Genomic DNA, 22,557 nt, shown 5'->3' with positions numbered 1-22,557 from the left:
TTGCCTCTCCCAGTGTGCAAAACTAAGACGTGATGCTATCTACACATTTCATTATCAACATGTGCCCAACACTTTTGAATTCCCAATAAGTATGGCTATGTAGATGATCACTGGGCCATAGGCCAATGGACTCATGAAAGCCCATGGGTCACTTACCAGCTCTTCATCCTTGAGAGAGGTACGTGTAGCCATTGCAGAAGTAATCCCTGCCTTCCGGGACTGGACCAATGACTGTGAGAGAAGACTTACTGTCAGCTCTGGCTACCACCAAGGGCTGGGCAAAGTCCTGGGAAGGGAGTTTCAGTAACCAAAGCTATTTCATGATAATTTATTACCTTCTCTCTCTCTCTCTCTCTCTTTTTTTTTTTTTTTTTTACTGTTATTCACAGGGGACTGCCCATGGATAATAGGTAACAAGCACCCAAGATTAAGATCAAAACCCATGGCCCTGAAGGAACTATTCTAACAATGTCAGAACAGCACTTCTGTCAGGGATGTATCATCCAAAGAGTTTCTCTTTTCTTAAATATTTTTAGGCATCTGACCCAGAGAAACTCCTTGTTTATAGGAAGGCAAAGGAAAAGTTTAGAATTACAGAGGTAACAGATCATTATGAATAGGACAGACACACAACTCTGTCAGAGTCACATTTGAGAACCACCACTGGGCAGTTCCTGCTGGAGCACAGTGGGTTAAGAATCCAACTGCAGTGGCTTTGGCCACTGCAGAGGTGTGGGCTCAATCCCCAGCCTGGCACAATGGGTTAAAGGATCCAGCATTGCTGCAGCTGCAGCTCAGATTTACCCCTGGCCTAGGAACTTCCATATCCCATGGGTGTGGCCATAAAATAAAATAATTTTTTTTTTAAAAAAAGAACCATCATTGGGAACAATGATTCTATACTATATCCTCTACCGCCTGGTACCACCCCATCCCCACACAATCACAGGCGGGCTGTGGAGGCCAGTGGCCCAAATGAGCAGGGCACTTGGTAAGTAAAAGGGGCAATGGAGCCTAGACTCACTGAAATCAAGCAGGCTAGGGCGTTAAAGCATGAGAGCTGGGATGCCCTGCAAGCCAGGCACTTGTGTGAAAGAGCCCCATGAATCTGCGAAGTCCAAGCTTTAGGGGCAGCCCCTGGAGAGGCGCATGGTTTGCCAAAGGCAGTGGACATCAGGCAGACAGAATCATTATATCAGCCTAAGCGAGAGAAACAGGATGTGCCCAGGTGGTCTGGAATGTGGACTCTTATAAAGGATAGAAAGGGGATCTGGAGACACTCACCATAGCCTGTGCAGAGGAAGCAGAGAAAGGAACAACATGACGTTAAAGTCCCCCCAAGGGCATGAGAACTTTCAGAGACAACTGAGAGGTTCTTCCCTATAGCCCAAAGTAGAAAATATGTCCCAACCCCCTCTACCTCTAGTCACCAAAAACTGTCTTCAACCCAGACAGCTGACCAGGGTCCATAGCCTAGAAGAATTATGCCATAAAGTGAAATATGGGCAAGGTTAAAAGACAGACGAGGGGAAACAAGAAATGAATAAGATACTGCTACCCAATCAGTTAAGTTTAAAAAAAAAAAAAAAGCTATTGAGCAAAGAGGGAACAGAGGATGAGAAAAATTAGGAAGAAATGAAGATGAAAGACAAGGAAGAAGGTAATAAAGAGATGACATCAGAATTTATCTTCATCCGAACAGCTTGATGAAGAGTTGGTGGGAGAAGAGATGCTTTGGAAAGGAGGAAAAGAGAAAGGTATACAAATAGCAAGGGGGAAAGGAAGGAAAGAAAGAAATGATGAAGAGAAAATAGCAGGGGATGCTTCTATTCAGTCAACTAAGGAGGGAGAAACTGGTGAGAAAAAAAAAAAGCACAGAATGCAAGAGAAATGGAAAAAGGAATGGACAGAAAAAAAAAACAAAATAGATTGAACAGGGAGAAGAAAAAGAAAATAGAAGTAGAAAATGAAAATAAGAAAAAGGTTCAGGCTTTGCTAAACTTATGGCTCTGGGACTCTGGGAGGACCTGGGCTCCACTCCACCCTTACTACCTGCCAAACTACAGAAAATTCTTTGAGGTGATTCTGTCTTAGGAGGTATAACCTCACATGGGAGCTTCTGGTCATCCTGGAGATCCTGAGATCAGCTGTAACTCCTAAACCTGTTTCAATTCAATTCCACAAATTTTTATCACTACCTCTCAATGCTAGACACTAGGTAAAGGAGTAGGAGTACAGAGATAGCCTAGAAAGCCCGTGTCTTGGGAGACTTCCACCTGACCTCCAAGAAGGAGTCACACTGGTCATGCTTATCACACATGAAGGGCAGTGATCTAGGTCAGAACCAGAGGAAGTTTGCATTACAGGCCATCAAAGGAGGCCAAAGAGATAACTAGAGGATGCATAACTAGAAGATGACTCCAGAGCCCAGCTTTGAGGGTTCAAGCTATAAATGTGCCAGGCAGGAGTTTGAGCTAATGGAGCACCTCGGGCTCTGACAAGGGAGTGAGGTAATTTAAGGTCCCACTGAAGCCATCACTAAGTCTCAGTGAGCGACTAAATGCCCCACTTCCAGTCCTGACAGCTTGCCGAGTCCCAGTGGGAGATATCCTAAGGCTACAGCCTAAGCCTGCACAGGAGTCCTTACTCACCAGATCGCTGACAAGTGGCAGTGGCTTCTTCCTGCGTAGATCTGGCATGCTATCAATGCCATAGAGCCCTCCAGCTGGCCTGGGGAGAGAGGAAAATATGTCAGGATCTTCAGTCCCGCCTTGTGTTACTAGCACGTTCAGTGTTCCATTCTCCTTGTTCACCCTCGCCCCAGAAGAAGATGAACTGAGATCTCTGCCATGTGCCTTTGAGAGGGGTAAGGAGGACAGAAAGTGAGGGAGGGAAATAAAGCCATGAAATGATGAGCAATGGAATCTGCTCTCAGTGTCTCCTTCTAAGGTTTTTAGCCAAGGACTGAGATCTTTTTTATCCCACAGTGCCAGTCCAAGGCTCCTTTGTTTATCTGAAGGCGCTTGTGCTCCATAAAGCAAGGTAAGAACTGGTGGTTAAGATAGCTCCTCTCTAAACTCAGGCCAGAGACACTGATCCCTCAAGGTTAGTCTTTCCTGACCTGTGCTAGAACAGAACCCACAGGAATAGTTCTACATAAGAGCTGCTGCTCATGTGAGCAAGACTGCCAGTCAGTAACATGTAGAAAGGAAACCTTCCCCAATCTGGGTAAAAGGGTCACCAATTCTGTCATCCAAGCCTTCTGAAGAAAAAGGGTCTCCATGGAAAAAGGAACCTGCATACTCAAGCAGATGCAGGGGAAATGAATGGGAGACTTCAAAAGATCATTTGGATGGTGGTTGTGGGAGACCATTTAGGAAGGAAACAGCAAAGAGACTCTGAGTCTGGCTTAGCATTATGGTCATGTCAATGGGAAAAAATTACAGCTGGAGCAATTTGAGATGTCTAAAACTTGTATACTTCTTTTATACTTATTAATATCATTGTTCTTTGCTTGTTCTTCTATAATAATATGCAATTTAAAAAAACAGAATTTCTCAAAAAGAACAACATTCTCATAGAGATAACCCGAATTTTACCTCCAACTTAATCCATGTCCTCTGCTGAAATTCCTTCCTCTCTTTGGGTCTCAGTATCACTTCTATAAAACGAGGGGGATGAACTACAAAATCTCTCTGACCTTTCAATTATCAGCAGTGTTGATTTCTAAACATCTAGCTTCCTGAATGCAGGCAGTGAACTTTGTTCTCAATGAGACTACCACAGCTACACAAGTTCCAAACTTTTGACAACTTTCAAGGATTAAGCTGAAGCAATGGAAAGTTGACAATAGGGAGGCATTTAGAAAAATCACTGCATGGCTCCGTTTTAAAACAGCCTGGAGGAGTTCTCTTGTGGCACAGTGGGTCAAGGATCCAGCATTTTCACTGCAGCAGTTTGGGTCACTGCTGTGGCAAGGGTTTGATCCCTGGTCCAGGAACTTCCACATGCCATGGGTGTGGCCAAACATTTTTTTAAATTAAATAAAATAGCCTGTGAGTTTCCATTGTGGCTCAGTGGTAACAAACCCAACTAGTATCCATGAGGATGCGGATTCAGTTCCTAGCCTTGCTCAGTGGGTTAAGGATCCAGAATTGCCGTGAACTGCAGTGTAGGTCGAAGACTCAGCTCGGATCCTGCATTGCTGTGGCTGTGGTGTAGGCCCACGACTACAGCTCTTATTCAACCCCTAGCCCCTGGGAACTTCCATATGCCACATGTGTGGCCCTAAAAAGAAAAAAACAATTATCTGAAGAAAGGAGCTAAAGCCCTGAAGAAGGGCTGTTGAAGAAGCAACTGGTGCCCCAAGTTTGCGGCATAAAAAAACCATAAAACATCCCACATAAGCCAAGAAGTTTTTCTGCAACAAAGATGAGCTTTTGACAAAAGAAAAAAGGGTTGCTCATTCACATGATTAACTTTTGCTATAAAAAAGAAAAATCACAAGGAAAAGGAGCATGTAAAAATGTAGTAGGTAACTTTTTGATATGATCTTTTTTCTTCCCTGGTGAGAAGCAAGAGGAGGCAGCCACTGAGAATTCTGATGTCAAAAGGCTTTTGTGGGACAAAGAGAGAAGGAAGATCCTGAGAAGTAATTTTGAGAAGTGTACACTGGAATGGGAGGGGCACTTAATCTCTTTTCTCTCTTAAGAATAGTCAGTTACAGGCAGCAGTTGAGCAGTTTAAAGTGACTCTCTGGTGCAATCACATGGGTCTGAAACTCCCAGACAAGAAACAGAATACACAGAGCTCGTAAGGGATGCTACTTCTGTCTTCACTAGAGTGGAATGGAGTATGTAGGTGACTCATAACAGCTAAAGTAGGATGGAGCCCAGGGAGTAATCTAATCAGCTACACTATGAACAACAGAATAGAAGGAAACTGTCTCTAAACACAGATATTTTTCTAATTTCCTCATTCTCATAAATGAAGGGAATATCACCATTATGATGCAATACATCATTCTAGCCTAAGGATAGAGGAGCCCCAAAGGTCCCTCCCCTGCTCCAGGGGAATCACTCTGCAAAGCTCTTTTCTGTTTCTGAGGAATCAGTCTGCAGAGTTCTCTCCTCTGCCCCAGAGAACCAAAGAGTCTCTACAGTGGAACCTCTTCCTTCCCCGAATCCAGCTGATAAAGTTGATTCTTCTGCTTCCCAAGAGAAAAGCTAGTAGTATAAGAGACTGTATAAAATTCACAGAAATCTTGTAGCACAATACTTACCCTTCTGGGAGCCACTGAGGCAAAGAGGGGTCACCATCATCTGGAATCTTTTAAAAGAGATAGAAAAAAGTTAGATCCTGGAAAGATGGGGGACTGCTTTTTTTTTTTTTTTTTGGTCAGGCAATGAGCAGTAAAAAGTAGGAAGCTCGCAGCAGTGCAGGTCACATACCCCACTGGTGACATACCCAGCCTGATGTCTCATTTGATCAACCAGGGAAACAAGCAGACTGCTGAAACAGTACTTCACCTCCTTTTTCCCCAGTGAATGGGGAGAATATAAGGAAGGCCAAGCCCACTGAGATCCTAGGACTAAGGTCCACCGGGAGCGTGAGAGTTGCCAGAATCGATAGGCCCCTCACATAACCCACTGTATATATAACAGTTAGCTAAGGCCAGGAGAAGGGCCCATTTAGGTTTCCAGGCCTAAAAGGAAAATTTCATTTAGAATCTGGTCTTTCTTTCAGCTATATTCTTAAATTATCTTAACTGTCTCAGTCAGACCTGGTCTTTCTGGATTCCTATGTTATCTTTCAATTTGACTTGGCTTAGGTGCCTCGAAGCCCTAAATCACTGACACTGAGTACACTCCACATTTGATAAACTCCATAAAACAAGAGAACCCAGGGCAGATTAGACATTTGGATCATCACTGGTGAATTTTATGAGCTCTACAATAAGAAGTTGAAAATTGGGGCACCAACTAATTCAAGGAAGGAATAGCTGGAAAACACTTTTTAAAGGTTTCTGTGCAAAAACCCCACAGTAAATCCTTCAAGCAGTGTACAGAGAGAGTTCCAAAGCTGCCAAGCCTCTCCAGAGAACCAATGGTACATGCTGTGTAGGCTCAACAGACTTAGTATGGGCAGGTCTGCGGCTTCCTGCTCCTCCACCCCAACTTCCCCACCACCTGAGACCTGGGCTCCAGCTAACCATCCTGGAGCAAATGAGCTCCAGAACAAGGGAGGTACAAGTAAGCTATTTAGCTCTAGAGAGGGGGTAAAGTTTGGGAGGGCTAAGGATGGGAGAAGTTATAGACAAAATGAGGGGCAAGTAGTAAAATATGAGAGGTAGGAAAGACTAATGGGTGATGTAAAAGTTGGTAAGCAGTAGGTGCAGGATGAACTTTGGACTCAGGACCCTTCTCAGTAAGACCCTTCAGTTGCTGGTACTCAAATCAAGCCTGTCTACTGCCTATAGTCCTTCATGAGCACATTTCGCTGCTTCCACCTCCTGCCCTGGTTCTGTGAGTGGGATGATATGGTGGAGCAAAGGCCAGGCCCAAAAGGCAGCCAGAAGTGGCTGAATCAAGTCTCTTAAGGTTGCATGTGAGAGGAGCCCATTCCTAAATTCCCTGATCCTATCAATCAGAACTTATCCTCCCTTTGGAAAAAGTCACTGCACTGAGCAGACTGTTATTTCCTACCTAGAATTAGATGTTTGCCAGAAACCACTGGGCTTAAGGAAACAAAGTCACAAAAAGTCTTTGGCAGGCAAGGTTCACAGGCTCAGATAACACATTTCCTGTGCTTGGGCAGGGGGGTGGGAGGGACAGCAAGTCTGCAGAATCCTGCAGACGCAGCATAGAGCATGCACACACAAGGAACAGAAGGAGGGCTGAGTGATCCAGAGGAGGTCTAGACAAAGTACCAATAGGAGGTACCTTCACAGACATGACTTGCACCTGAGGAAACATAGGTGACCATGGATCTTGCACATAGGGCTACAGAACATGTGCACACACCCATGGGGGAGGATTTATTGTTCACTAGGGCCCAAGTCACTGCCAAAGCAAAATATTACTGTCTTCAAGAACAAGTGCTTGCAGGCACAGAACACTGATACACTATGCATTCACACGGCATGGGGAAACCACATCACAGGTCTATAGAAGCTTGTGCTCACAGAGAGACCAGGAAGCCTATTCAGAAGCATAAAAGCACATTCACACTTAGGCTCCAGGCAAAAGGCACAAAATGCCTACAGCAGCTCCTGCTCTCAAATTCAAAGTATGTGTGCATGCTGGGCTCTGCGAGGGATTACAGCATATGCCAATCTGCAGCAACAAGTAGAAACTGGACACACACTGCGCAGAGTAAGAAAAGAGGAGGGCAATTAGTGTGTGGGGGAGTTTAATTGAGTCCAAGTCTAAGCACACACATGCTACAATGAATGTATACCATGCTGGCACACACATTCTCACCCTGTGCTCCAGGGATATTTGCAAGAGCACACACGGGCACGGAGCATGCACACAAACTGCTTTCAGGAAAAACAGACAAGATGCATGAGCCAGAGCTCAGAGGCATAGATCATATGCACACACACGCGCACACACACGCACAAACACACACACGCACAGAGCTCAGGAGGAAGGGGAGAGAAGTGACAACAAAAAGGACCCCAAAGGGCCAGAGTATAACCTGAAGGGCTCCTCGCTTTTCTTCTGCAAGGAGAGAAAGAGCAGGGGAAAAAAAAGGGCAGAGAGGTTAGTAGATTCATTCCTATATCTGGGAGCCTAAAGAAAATGCCAGCTAAATCTCAAGGGACATGGAGGAGAGGGAGAGGTCCTCTGAACAACTGGGCAGTTCATAGAGCCTAGCTTCCAGAATCCTTACTTCTTGTATTTGCTGGTCCTTGCTTTTTAGTTTAGAATATCCCAGGTTTGGCTATAAAACCCAAAGGACAGAGAAAAAAAGAAAAGAAAAAGGAAACTAGGTAAGGAACACTTTAACTGACCCTGTTAAAGGTATCTCTCTTCCTCCACTATCTTAAATTTATCTTAAATATATTGTACACATCACGTCAAGAGTTACTTCCATTGTGTCCTTCTATTCTTCCCAGAGTTCCCCTATAATGCCTAAAGCATAAAATCCAATCTATGACAAGTCCATCAAGGCTCTCCTTGATCTGGCCTCTTACATCTATTCAGTGAGCTCAGACTTGAGACTTATCTCAGATAATGCCTCTGTGAAAATTTGTCTGCCTTCCTCTCAAAAACAGAATGTGGTGCTTTCTACTATATACCCATGATGCCCATGCTTCTTTGTGCACCCTTCTATGACAGTATGCTATCAGTACTCTCTCCTTGTTATTTGTCTGTATAAACATCTCCCTTTATACCTTGTGAACTTCTTGAGAGCAAGAATTATACAGACTGTATTATTTTTCCTTTGTACCCAGAGGGTTTAACACATCTCCTAGCACCTAGCATTTGTATGTAGTGAAAGGAACCTAACTTCTAGGACTTAGAGAACAACAGCTTTTCTACGAACATGTCTTTTGCCTTCACCAAAGAAAAGAGAGCCTCCTAGCCAACAGCCTGTAGCATTTTCCAGACTCCAAATAACTTCTGTATTAGTCCTTCAGTTTGTCCCACCCATTGGACAAACATTTTCTTTTTTTTTTTTCTTCAAAAAAGCCTTTTCTTGTTAGAAATATTTTTTTTTTTTTTGTGATTCCCAACTTCCTAAAATGCCTTAGGATTTTTCCACTAGGATTTAGTTTTCAATTTATGTCTACAGAACACCTGCTTTACAGGAAAATCCCTGACCCTTAAGAATGATCTCACTCTTTCAGACAGTCCATCTTATAAGGAAGTGACATACTTCCTCATTGTTAAAACAATCTTAATTCCATTGTACTTGGGAGTCAAAAGACTTGAGGCATTCAACTTATTTGAGCCTGCATTTCCTTATCTGTAAAAAGAGGATAAGAGCAGCTACTTCCCAGGATTATTGTAAGGATTCATTTCTTAAATACTTATTGAGAACCTACTGCACACTAGGCTCTGTTTTCAGTGCCAGGGATGCAGCAGTGAATCCTGACCCTGAGAAACCTCTATTCTATTAGGAGGAGCAGACAACTAATAATGATGATGGAGAAGATGACAATAGCTAACAGTAAATAAACACACTACATATCTGGTATTTGAGTGAGCTCATCTATTTCTCATGATTCTACTGGGTAAATACTATCATCTCCATTATTTTAATGATTAAACTGAAGATTAGAGATGTTAAGAAATTTGCCTAAAATCACAGCAAATGGCAAAGCCAAAATTCAAAAAAACACTCTGGGAGTTTCACCTGTGGTACAGTGTGTTAAGGATCTGGTGTCACCACAGCCCTGGAATAGGTCACAGCTGTGGCTCGGATTCAAGTCCTGGCTGCTGGTATAGCCAAAACAAACAAACAAATAAAAAACCCTAAACAAACAAAAAACTCTAGCCTCTCTGATTCCAGGACCTGGAAATACTTGTATCACATGTGACAGGAACTCTGCTGATAAATTCAGGTAAAGGGAAAAGATAATGGTTCCTGTGGTGATGTTATAATTTATATTAAAATTTATAAAAAGTTGTCAGGGAGGCCTCATTGATAAAGCAACATCTAAGCAGAGACATGAAGGAAATGAGTAAAGAAGCTATTCAGAGTTCTAGGAGAAATGTGTTCCAGTCAGAACACACAGCAAGTGCAAAGCCTAGGGTGACAGCATAGTTGGTGTCACAGCGTACCAGTTCAAATAGGGCTCTACAGGCCCTGATAGGCATAGTGGCTTTCATTTTGAGAGAGACAGAAGAACAAGTGGAAGGTTTTGAACAGAGAAGTGATATTATCTAACTCACGTTTTATGAGGATTATTCTCGTTTGGGAGAACAGACTGTAGAGGAACAAGGGTAGAAGCAGAGAGACCAGTTAGACCACTGCAATCACCTACACAAGAGAAAATGACTTACATAAGGATGTTACTGGTAAGATTTGGGATTGTTTTTTAAAGGCAAAGCAGGCAAAATGTACTAATTGATTGGATATGAATTGTAAAAGAAAATAAGAAGTCAAGAATATCTCTATGGATTTGAGCTAGGAGTGGCTAGCTGTAAGAGCAGAGTTTCTGGGAATTACCTGGGGGCTCAGTGGGTTAAGGATTGGCATTGTCAGTGCTGTGGCTCTGGTTACTGATGTGGCATGAGTTCAATCCCTGGCCTGGGAATTCAGCATTCTGTGGGCATGGCAATAAAAAGAGAGAGAGAGAATGGTGTTTCCATTTACTAGTAAAAAAGACTATATAGGAAAAGCAGGTTTGGCAGGGGCTTGGGGAAAAGGATTTTGGATATATCAAATCTGAGATGCCTATTTATATGCAAATGTTGATATTAAGTAGATATGGAGTCTGGTGTTTCTGGAAGATGTCTAGGCCAGAGATATAAATCTGGGAATGCTTATGATTATGAAATACATGAGACTAAAAGAGATTACCTAGGAAGTGAGTATGAATTAAAAAATGAAGTCAGGATTGAATCCTGGGATACTGCGAGGTTGGAAAGATAAAGAGGGACCAGCGAAATGACATAGGAAGGAATGATCAATAATGTTGGAGGAGGAGACAGGATTAAGATGGCTGAATAGAAGAAATAGAGCTCAACTTCTTTTATGAAAACAACAAAATTACAAACAAATGCTGAATGACCTTGAACCAAATGGACTGGAAACTTTCCAATAGATATTCTACTCCGGAAGACAAAGATGGGGCCACATCAACATGGTAGGAGGGGTGATCACATGATGTAAGCAACCCCATACCACTGGGTGGGCAGCCACAGACTGGAAAGTAACTGTATCACAGAGACTCACCTACAGGAGTGAGAGTTCTGAGCTCTGCGTCAGGTCCCCATGCCTGGGGATCTGGCATTGGGAGAAAAAGCCCCCATAGCATCTAGCATTGAAGGCCAGTGGGGCTTGTGCACAGGAGCTCCACGGGACTGGGTGAAACAGAGACCCCATTCTTGAAAGGCACATACAGGTTTTCGTGTACACTGGGTCCCATGGCAAAGCAGAGACTCCAGAAGAATCTGGTTTGGACCTGACCGCAGTTCTTGGAGGATCTCCTGGGAAAACAGGGGGTTACTGTGGCTCATTGTGGGGGAGGTTCATTGGGGGCAAACATCTCGGGAAAAATTCATCAGCGTGTGCTCCTCTAGAGGTGGCCATTTTGGGAAAATATGGCCTACCCATCAGCACTGGGAAACCCCAGGCCAAAACAATATTCCTGCCCCACGCATCAGTAAACAGACTGCCTAAAGACCCCCAGGCACACACCAACCTCTAATCTCACTGAGAAACAAAGCTCCATTCACCAGAGGGATAGGAATCAGCCCCACCTACCAGTGGGCAGACACCAGTCCCTCCCATCAGGAAGCCTACAGCAAGCCCCTGCACCAACTTCAACCACAAGGGGGGCAAACATCAGAACTAAGAGAGGCTACAACTCTATTATCTGTAAAAAGGACAACACAACAAAAACCTATAAAAATGAAAACACAGAGAACTACAACTCAGAAAAGGGAGAAAGAAAAACCCCAGAAAAACAGCTAAGTTATCTGATTATCAGCCTCCAGGAAAAAGACTTTAGACTGTTGATGCTGAAGATGATGCAAGACATTGGAAATAAACTGGAGGCAAAGATTGATTACACCAAACACTGAGTGAAGAAATTCAAGATTTAAAACTTAAGCAAGGAGAGATGTAAAATACAATAACTGAAATAAAAAATTCATTAGAAGCAGCCAACAGCAGAATACAGGAGGCAGAAGAACAAATAAGTGAGGTAGAGGACAGACTAGTGGAAATCACAGATGCAGAACAGAAAAGAGAAAAAAGATTGAAAAGAAATGAAGACAGTCTAAATGAACTCTGGTACAATGTTAAATGCACCAACATCTGCATTACACGGTACCAGAGGAGAGGAGAGAGAGAAAGGGATAGAAAAAACATTGGAAGAGATAGTAGCTGAAAACTTCCCTAACATGGGAAAGGAACCATTCACTCAAATCCAGGATGTGCGACAAGTACCATATAAAATAAACCCAAGAAGGAATACACCGAGACACATATTAATCAAACTGACCAAAATTAAAGACAAAGAGAAAAATATTGAAAGCAGCTAGGGAAAACAAACAAGTAACACACAAGGGAACCCCAATAAGGTTATTGGCAGATTTTTCAGCAGAAACTCTGCAGGCCAGAAGGGAGTGGCATGATATACTTCACGTGATGAAAGGAAAAAAACTCCAAGCAAGATTACTCTACCCAGCAAGGCTCTCATTCAGATTTGAAGGAGAAATCAAAAGCTTTACAGATAAGCAAAAGTTGAGAGAATTCAGCAACGTAAACCAGCTTTACAGCAAATACTAAAAGAACTTCTTTAAGCAGAAAGGAAAAGGCCACAACTAGAAACAAATATACCACAACTGACAAGGCTTATCAGTAAAGGCAAATATATGATAAACATAGGAAATCATCCATGAACAATTGTGCTACCAAAATCAGAAATCGTGAGAAGAGGGGGGTACAAATGCAGGACACTGGAGATGCACTTGCAGTTAAGAGACCAACAACATAAAACAACCTCTATATATATAGACTCCTATATCGAAACATCAGGGCAACTGCAAACTAAAAATCTAAATTGATACCCACAAATAAGAAAAATCAACTCAAATACAACACTAAAGATAGTCATCAAACCACAAGAGGAGAGAACAAGAGAAGGGAAGAAAAAAGAGCAACAAAGCCAAATCTAAGAGTTCCCGTCATGGCTCAGTGGTTAACAAATCCAACTAGGAACCATGAGGTTGCGGGTTCGTCCCTGGTCTTGCTCAGGGGATCTGGTGGTTTCGTGAGCTGTGGTACAGGTCTCAGATGCGGCTTGGATCTGGCATTGCTGTGGCTATGGCATAGGCTGGCAGCTCTGATTATATGCCCAGCCTGGGAACCTCCATATGACACAGATGCAGCCCTAGAAAAGGCTGAAAGACAAAACAAACAAGCAAACAAAAACAAATCCAAAACAATTAATAAAATGGCAATAAGAACATACATATCAATAATTACCTTAAATGTTAATGGACTAAATGCTCCAACCAAAAGACACAGACTGGCTGAATGGATACAAAAATAAGATATATATATATATATATGGTGTCTTCAAGAGACCCACCTTACTTCTAAGGACACATACAAATTGAAAATGAGAGGATGGAAGAAAATATTCCATAAAAACAGGAATCAAAATAAAGCTGGAGCAGCAATACTCACATCAGACAAAACAGACCTTAAAATAAAGAATATTATGAAAGACAAAGAAGGACATTAGATAATGATCAAAGGGTCAATCCAAGACCAAAGTATAACAATTGTAAATATACATGCACCCAACATGAGATCACCTCAATATATACGGCAACTGCTAACAACCTTAAAAGAAGAAATTGACAATAACACAATGAGAGCGGCAGACATTGGCACCCAACTTACAGCAATGGACAGATCATCCAGACAGGAAATCAACAACAACAACAACAACAACAAAAAAACCCACAGGCCCTAAATGAAGCATTAGACCAGATGGACTTAATAGATGTTTATAGGACATTCCATTCAAAAGGAGCAGACTACACATTCTTCCCAAATGCACACGGAACATTCTCTAGTATTGATCACATTCTGGTCCACAAAACAAGCCTTGGTAACTTTAAGAAAATTGAAATCATATCAAGCATCTTTTCCGACTGCAATGCTATACGACTAGAAATCAACAAGAAAAACACTGGAAAAAACACAAACACATGGAGACTAAACAACATGCTACTAAATAACCAATGGATCACAGAAGAAATCAAAGAGGAAATTAAAAAATTCCTAGAAGCAAATGACAACAAAGATACCACACTCCAAAACATATGGAATGCAGCAGAAGCATTTCTAAGAGGGAAGTTTATAGAAATACAACCCCACCTCAGGAAACAAGAAAAAGCTCAAATAAACAACCTAAATTTACATCAAAAGCAGCTACGGAGGGAAGAACAGACAAGACCTAAAGTTAGCAGAAGGAAAGAAATCATAAAAATCAGAGCAGAAATAAATGAAATAGAAACAAAGAAAACCACAGAAAAGATCAACGAAACTAAAACCTAGTTCTTTGGAAATATCAACTAAATTGATAAACCCTTAGCCAGACTTATCAAGAAAAAAAAAAGAGAGAGGCCTCTAATCAATAAAATTAGAAATGAAAAAGGAGAAGTTACAACAGACATTACAGAAATACAAAGGATCATAAGAGACTACTACATGCAACTATACACCAATAAAACGGAAAACCTAGAAGAAATGGACAAATTCTTAGAAAAGTACAATCTTCCAAGATTAAACCAAGATGAAATAGCAAAGACGAACAGACCATTCACAAGTACTGAAATTGAAACTGTGATGAAAAAACTTCTAAGAAACAAAAGTCCAGGACCAGATGGCCTCACAGGAGAATTCAACCAAACATTTAGAGAAGAGCTAACACCTATCCTTCTGAAACTATTGCAAAAACTGAAGAGGAAGGAACACTCCAAAACTCATTTTATGAGGCCACTATCACCCTGATACCAAAACCAGACAAAGATACCACAAAAAAGAAAATTACAGACCAATTTCCCTGATGAACATAGATGCAAAAATCCTCAACGAAATACTAGCAAACTGAATCCAACAATACATTAAACAGATTGTATACCATAATCAAATGGGATTTATCCCAGGGATGCAAGGATTCTTCTATATCTACAAATCAATCAGTGCGATATACCACATTAACAAACTGAAAAATAAAAACCATATGATCCTCTCAATAGATGCAGAAAAAGCCTTTGACAAAACCCAACACCCATTTCTGATAAAAACCCTTCAGAATGTGGGCATAGAGGGAACCTACCTCAACATAATAAAGGCCATATATGACAAATCCACAGCTAACACCATTCCCAATGGTGAAAAGCTGAAAGAATTCCCACTGAGATCAGCAACAAGACAAGGATGCCTGCTCTCACCACAAGTATTCAACATAGTTTTGAAAGTCCTTGCCACAGCAGTCAGAGAAGAAAAAGAGATAAAAGGAATCCAAATTGGGAAGGACAAAGTAAAACTATCCCTATTTACAGATGACATGATACTATACCTAGAGAATCCTAAAGATGCTACCATAAAACTATGAGAGCTCATCAATAAATTTGGCAAAGTCTATGGATACAAAATTGATACAGAGAAATTGACTACATTTCTATATACTAATCACAAAAGATCAGAAGGAGAAATTAGGGAAACAATCCCATTTAAATCACATTGAAAAGAATAAAATACCTAGGAATAAACCTACCTAAAGAGACAAAAGACCTGTACTCTGAAAACTATAAGATGCTGATGAAAGAAATCAAAGATGACACAAGTAGATGGAAAGACATATCATGCTCTTGGATTGGAAGATTCAGCATTATCAAAATGACTATACTACCCAAGGCAATCTATAGATTCAATGCAATCCCTATCAAATTACCAAGGACATTTTTCACTGAACTCAAACAAAATATTTTAAGTTTGTTTGGAAGCACAAAAGACCCAAAATAGCCAAAGACATCCTGAAAAAGAAAAATGGAGCTGGAGGAATCGGGCTCCCAGACTTCAGACTATACTACAAAGCCACAGTCCTCAAAACCATATGGTATTGACACAAAGAAATATAGATCAGTGGAACAGGATAGAAACCCCAGAATTAAACCCAGGCAACTACAGTCAACTTATCTATGACAAATGAGGCAAGAATATACAATGGAGAAAAGACAGCCCCTTCAACAAGTAGTGCTGGGAAAACTGGACAGCCACATGGAAAAGAATGAAATAAGAACACTTCCTAACACCACACACAAAAATAAACTCAAAGTGGATTAAAGATCTAGATATAAGACCAGATACTATAAAAACTCTTAGAGGAAAACATAGGCCAAACACTCTCTGACATAAACTATAGATAGCAACATCTTCTCAGATCCACCTCTTAGAGTAATGACAATAAAAACAAAAATAAACAAATGGGATTTAATTAAACTTAAAAGTTTCTGCACAGCAAAGGAAACCCTAAACAAAATGAAAAGACAACCCACAGAATGGGAGAAAATCTTTGCAAGTGAATCAACTGACAAGGGATTAATCTCCAAAATTTATAAACACCTTCCACAGCTCAAGACCAAAAAAATAAACCACCCCATGAAAAAATGGGCAGAAGATCTAAACAGACAGTTCTCCAAAGAAGACATACAGATGGCCAAAAAACACATGAAAAGATGTTTGACATTACTAATTACTAGAGAAATGCAAATCAAACCACTATGAGGTACCACCTTACACAGGCCAGAATGGCCATCATCAAAAAGTCAGCAAACTGGAGTTCCTGTCGTGGCTCAGTAGTTAACAAACCCAACTAAGAACCATGAAGTTGAGGGTTCGATCCCTGGCCTTGCTCAATGGGTTGGGGATCTGGCGTTGCCGTTAGCTGTGTTGTAGTTTCGCAGATGCAGCTTGGAATCCAAGTTGCTGTGGCTCTGGCATAGGCCAGCAGCTACAGCTCCAATTAGACCCCTAGCCTGGGACCCTCCATATGCCATGGGAGCGGCCCTAGAAAAGGCAAAAAAATGTATGCAAACAATAAACGCTGGAGAGGATGTGGAGAAAAAGGAACCCTATTACACTGTTGGTGGAATTGTAAATCGGTGCAACCACTGTGGAAAACAGTATGGAGATTCCTCAGAAAACTGAAAGTAGAATTACCAGCAATCCCACTCCTGGGCATCTAACCAGAGAAAACCATGACTCGAAAAGATATATACTCCAATGATCACTGTAGCACTATATACAATAGCCAAGACGTGGAAACAACCTAAATGTCCATCAGCAGAGGAATGGATAAAGATGTGGTACATACACACAATGGAATATTACTCAGCCATTAAAAGGAACAAAATAATGGCATTTGCAGCAACATAGATGGACCTAGAAATTATCATGCTAAGTGAAGTCAGCCATACAATGAGACACCAACATCAAATGCTTTCACTGACATGTGCAGTCTGAAAAAAGGACACAATGAACTTCTTTGCAGAACAGATACTGACTCACAGACTTTGAAAAACTCATGGCTTCCAAATGAGACAGGTTGGGGGGTAGGGGGATACACTGGGGGTTTGGGATGGACATACTATAAAATTGGGTTGTGATGATAGTTCTACAATTATAAATGTAATAAAATTCACTGAGCAATAAAAAGAAAATTAATGTTGGAGGAGAACCAAGACAGAGAGGTGTTCTGGAAGCCAAGTGAAGAAAGTGTTTCAAAAAGAAGAAATTGAGACCTAAGAATAGACTAAAGAATAATGACATAGAATTGTGAATCCAGAAATAAACTCTTACCCTTATGGCCAGTTGATTTTTTGATGATTTGATGAATAAAGAATATTCTTTTTCAACAAGTAATGCTGGGAGAATTAGACATACACATTCTCAAGAGTGAAGCTGGATCCCTATCTCACACCATATACAAAAATCAATTCAAAGTGAATCACAGGGAGTTATAGTGTGGCTCACCAGAAATGAATCTGGGGAGTTCCTCTTGTGGCGTAGTTGGTTAAGGATCCAGTGTTATCACTGCAGCATCTTAGGTCATTGCTGTGGCATGTGTTCAATCCCTGGCCCAGAAACTTCCACGTGCTGTGGGTGTAGCCAAAAAAAAAAAAGGTTTAAAAAAAAAGAAAAGAAACAAATCTGACTAGCATCCATTAAGATACAGGTTTGGTCCCTGGCTTTGCTCAGTGGGTTAAAGATCCAGTGCTGCTATGAGCTGTGGTATAGGTTGCAGACTTGGCTTGGATATGATGTTGCTGTGGCAGTGTCATAGGCCAGCGGCTACAGCTCCAATGGACCCCTAGCCTTAGAACCTCCATATGCCATGAGTGCAGCCCTAAAAAAATAAATAAAGAGCCAAAATAGTTTATGAAAAAATCATAGCCCTAAACGTAAGAGCTAAATAAAACTACAAAACATTGAGAAAAAAATGAGAATAAATCTTTGTGACAATGATTAGACAATAGTTTCTTAGCTATGAAAGTAAAAGCAAAACCAACACAAGAATAGATAAACTGAACTTCATCAAAATTTAAAACTTTTACACTCTACTTCACACCCACTATGATGGCTATTATAAAACAACACAAAATAAACAAATGAAAACAACCAGGAAATAACAAGTGTTACTGAGCAAGGATGTGGGGAAACTGGAACTTTTGTACACTGTTGATGGGAATGTAAAACGGTGCAGCTGTTGCGGAAAATAATATGGCAATTCCTCAAAAATAATAAGAATTACCATATGATCTGGCAGTGCCACTTCTGGGTATATACCCAAAAGAAATGAAAGCAAGAACTCAAAACACATTTGTGCACCCATGTTTGTAGCAATATTATTTGCAATGGCCAAAAAGTAGAAGAAACCCAAGTAAGTGTACACTGATGGATGACTGGATAAAATAACTGTAGTATGTATACACACAACTGAATAGTATTCAGACTTAAAAAGGAAGGAAATTCTGACACATGCTACAACATAGAGGAACTTCAAAGACATTATGCCAAGTGAAATAAGCCAGTCACAAAAGGACAAATATTTTGCAAATACACATTGTATGAGGTACCTAGAGTGGTCAAATTTATTGAGATAGAAAATACAATGGTGATTGCCAGTGGCTGGGGGGAGGAGAGAATGAGGAGGAGCCATTCATAGCAACGCGGGATCTGAGCCTCATCTGCAACCTACACCACAGCTCACGGCAACACTGGATCCTTAACCCACTGAGAAAGGCCAGGGATCGAACCTTCATGGTTCCTAGTCAGATTCGTTAACCACTGAGCCACAATGGGAACTCCTCACGTGGGTCAATCTTGAAAATACTATGTTAAGCTGAAGAAACCAGTCGGTAAAGGCAATATATTATGTAAACCCATGTACATGCAATGTCCAGAACAGGCAAAGTCATAGAAATAAAAAGTGGATGAGTAGTTGCCAGAGGCTGGGGAAAAGGTGGACTGGAGAGTGACATTAATACATTAGGGGGTTCTTTTTGGGGTGATAGAAAAGTTCTAGAATTGATGGTTGCATAACTCTTAATATACTGAAACCACTCAATTGCACATTTTTAAGGGATTTTAAGGGTGCATGTTATGGTATATAAATACCCCAAAAGCTGTTGTAATAAAAAGAAGTAATCAGTTATGTCAAGTTACTAAGAGAGTGGCAATATGATGGTCATATGATGGCCTTAGCAAAAGCTATCTTAATATTGGTAGGAGTGAAAAAATTGAATTTTAATGTAATACATGTTTGATTGCTTAAAATACTGCATGGTATATACACCCTCCCCATTTATAAAAAAGAAGGAAAAAGATTAAAAAAATAACTCAGACTAGTGGTAAGATAGTACTAGTAAACTTAGGCCCTAAAAGGTCTCAAGTAGAGCAGTGAACTTTTTCAAATGTTTCACTCTGGTAACATCACTGTTTTACTGAATCAGTTTACCAGGTTAGGGTGACTGCTTCTGCAGACTCTATAACCAGAGTGCGTTGGAGAGAGGTGGGCCTGGGTATTTCTGAACCTTGCTCTATTCCTCCTGCTCTATGGTGCCAGAGTCAGGCTGGACCCAGCACCAAAAGGATGCTGCCAATGCCCAGCAGCCTCTCTACCATGCCCTCTGTAGCCCTCAGACCAGACTGGGTCTCGGTAAGTATCCAGAATTTTGGCTTGATTTCTTATTGGCGTTTCAGAAAATCTCCTTCTTCTCATTATCTCTGCCGCTGCTACCACCTGCTTACCACGAGCACCACAAGTTCCTGAATCATTGAGCAGGATGTCAGCTCAAAAGGGAAATTCTAGAACTTGAAGAACTGGCTCCAGTGTTCTGGATGCCCATGTTAACATCTACTGCTGCCAAGGTTTAAGGAGTCCATAAGGAAGTACTGTTTTGATATTTGTTGTTTGTATTGTTGCTTAATATAATAATTTCTTTTTTTTTATAATTATTTTATTTATTTATTTATTTATTTTTTTGTCTTTTTGTCTTTTTTTATTGTTGTTGCTGCTATTTCTTGGGCCGCTCCCGCGGCATATGGAGGTTCCCAGCCTAGGGGCTGAAACGGAACTGTAGCCACCGGCTTACGCCAGAGCCACAGCAACACGGGATCCGAGCCACGTCTGCAACCTACACCACAGCTCACGGCAACGCCGGATCGTTAACCCACTGAGCAAGGGCAGGGACCGAACCCGCAACCTCATGGTTCCTAGTCGGATTCGTTAACCACTGCGCCACGATGGGAACTCCTAATATAATTTCTAAATGCCCAAGGAAAAATAAAAGGGGCTGCAAAGTTAAGAGGAGACCGAAATCTCTTGTAATCAAGGAATTACAGAAAGCTTCCTGGAAGAGGTGATATTTTGGCTATATGCTGAAGAATAAAGCAAATTTTGCCAGGCTGATACAGTGAACATAGCACCTTAGACTAGAAAGAACCATGTATATGTGAATATGTTAAAAACAAAGTACAAGGCAAATTTGTGAGACACCATTTTCCTTTTAGGTGGAGTATAGTCTAACAATGGAATATAAACCTGGGAATATAAACTAGGGACCACCTGAAATGGTCTGAATGCCAAGTGAAGGAATTTAGACTTTTTTGATAAGCTATACAGTGCAGTTCTAGGGATATTTAAAAGGAACATGATTTTAATTGTTCATTTTTTAAATGTAGTTTTATGACTTGGTGCTATATAGATACTATTCAAATTCTAAAGATTATAAAAGGGTATACAGTAGAAAATCTCCTTTCACTGCATTAATTTTTCCCCTAATACCTTTCCCCATGGGCAGTCACATACCAGTTTCTTATGCATCTTTGTTAGATATTCTATACATGTACAAACAGACACCACCGGTTTGTGTGTGTACTCTTTTTTTTCTACAAATGTAAGCATCTTATACACAGTGTTCTGCGCCTTTTTTTTTCTCATGTAAAGATATCTTTTCATTTCAGTTAACAGGTACCTCTTCCTTTTCATAGCTGCATGATATTGTATTCCATTGTTTGAATGTGCCAATAAATTATTTAAGTAGCCTTTCTTAACGAACATTTAGATTGTTTTCAATCTTTGCTATTAAAAACAATGCTTCAAAAATAGTCTTGAACATATGTTCCCTTCTACATGTGAAAATGTACCTGCAGCATGTATTCCTGGAATCGCGTTGGGGCTCAAAGGATATATATATATAATCCTGATAAATTTTGCCAGTTGCCTTCCTTAGAGGTTATATCAATTTCCACTCCCATCCCACTAGCAATGTATGTGTGCGTGTTCTCTCACACCTTTGCCAACACAATATGTTTCATAATTTTAATTTTGCCTTAGAAAGATTAATCAGGTTATATGCATAAGAAGACAACCCCATTTACATTTAAAATTAGATGAATAAAGCATATGATCTTTGGATAAATTTAATTTTGATTGGGAGAAGTAATTTTATTTACTTATTTATTGTTATTCTTTTTGCATTATCGTTTATTACAAGATATTGAATAGAGTTCCCTGTTCTATCCAGTAGGACCTTGTTGTTTATCCATTCTATATATAATAGTTTGCATCTGCTAGCCCCAAACTCCCTGATTGAGAGAAGTAACTTTAAAGCTACCTATCTTCATGCTACCTAGAAAAAAGTTCTCTCATTCTTTGTAACCAGAACCATTCCATTCTCTCTTAGGTAAGCAGCCTTTATGTAGCTAGAGGTGGAAGAAAGGGAACATGACCTATGGAGGGCAGGGTCAGGCTATTGGGCAGGGCCAGCATTATAAGTAGTTCCTGGGCTGCTCCGAGTCAGAAATAAGGTTCTGTGTTGTCAAATCCAGGGTTAGGAAGAAATCAGATTGGGATAAGGGAAATTCCCACAGTGGCCTATGAAGTGGAAAAGCCCCATCAGCTTCTGGAGAAACAGCAATCTTATCTCAGCAAGAAACCCATGGAAAACAATTTTAAAATGCAACATAGGATTGCATCAGCTGCCCAAGTTCTTGTGAGAAACATGCCTCTTTTCCCCATTCCTACCTCCTACCCCACAACTACTTTACACCAGAATATCCTAAAAGTCCTGCAGCTATGAACTACTTTTGCCCTGATGTTTCTTCTTCTGAAAAGGTATTTTTCTAAAGCACTCTGCCCCCAATAACTTGGAAGCTCCCTAGAGACAGGAACTTCTTTCCTGTTGCTTTTGAACTCTTTCACTCCAGCTCTCACAGGATTAGCTTAAAATCTATACTCCAGTAATTGAGACTGAGTTGAGCTGTGCACCTCCCCCATTACCTTGTGAAACT

At 40.9% G+C, this 22,557-nt stretch overlaps 1 protein-coding gene across 15 annotated transcripts in view; it reads right to left on the bottom strand.

Annotated features, from left to right (window-relative positions):
* UNC13B (unc-13 homolog B) overlaps positions 1 to 22,557 on the bottom strand; it is a 239,348-nt gene that overhangs the window by 31,668 nt on the left and 185,123 nt on the right. For 6 of the 15 annotated variants that reach the window (XM_021065520.1, XM_021065530.1, XM_021065540.1 and 3 more), the window contains 5 exons: positions 7,702 to 7,724; positions 5,282 to 5,328; positions 2,652 to 2,730; positions 1,285 to 1,290; positions 157 to 231 (listed from right to left, as the gene is read on the bottom strand). In XM_021065520.1, coding sequence (XP_020921179.1) covers positions 157 to 231; positions 1,285 to 1,290; positions 2,652 to 2,730; positions 5,282 to 5,328; positions 7,702 to 7,724 — 230 coding nt within the window. The remainder of the gene's footprint in view (positions 1 to 156; positions 232 to 1,284; positions 1,291 to 2,651; positions 2,731 to 5,281; positions 5,329 to 7,701; positions 7,725 to 22,557) is intronic. The other 9 variants (XM_021065583.1, XM_021065567.1, XM_021065586.1 and 6 more) reach the window with 3 other exon arrangements.

Source organism: Sus scrofa, chromosome 1 (assembly GCF_000003025.6).
Source record: "Sus scrofa isolate TJ Tabasco breed Duroc chromosome 1, Sscrofa11.1, whole genome shotgun sequence".
Lineage (NCBI taxonomy): Eukaryota > Metazoa > Chordata > Mammalia > Artiodactyla > Suidae > Sus > Sus scrofa.
Note: the sequence above shows the minus strand (reverse complement) of the source record. Positions and strands in the feature narration are given on the sequence as shown.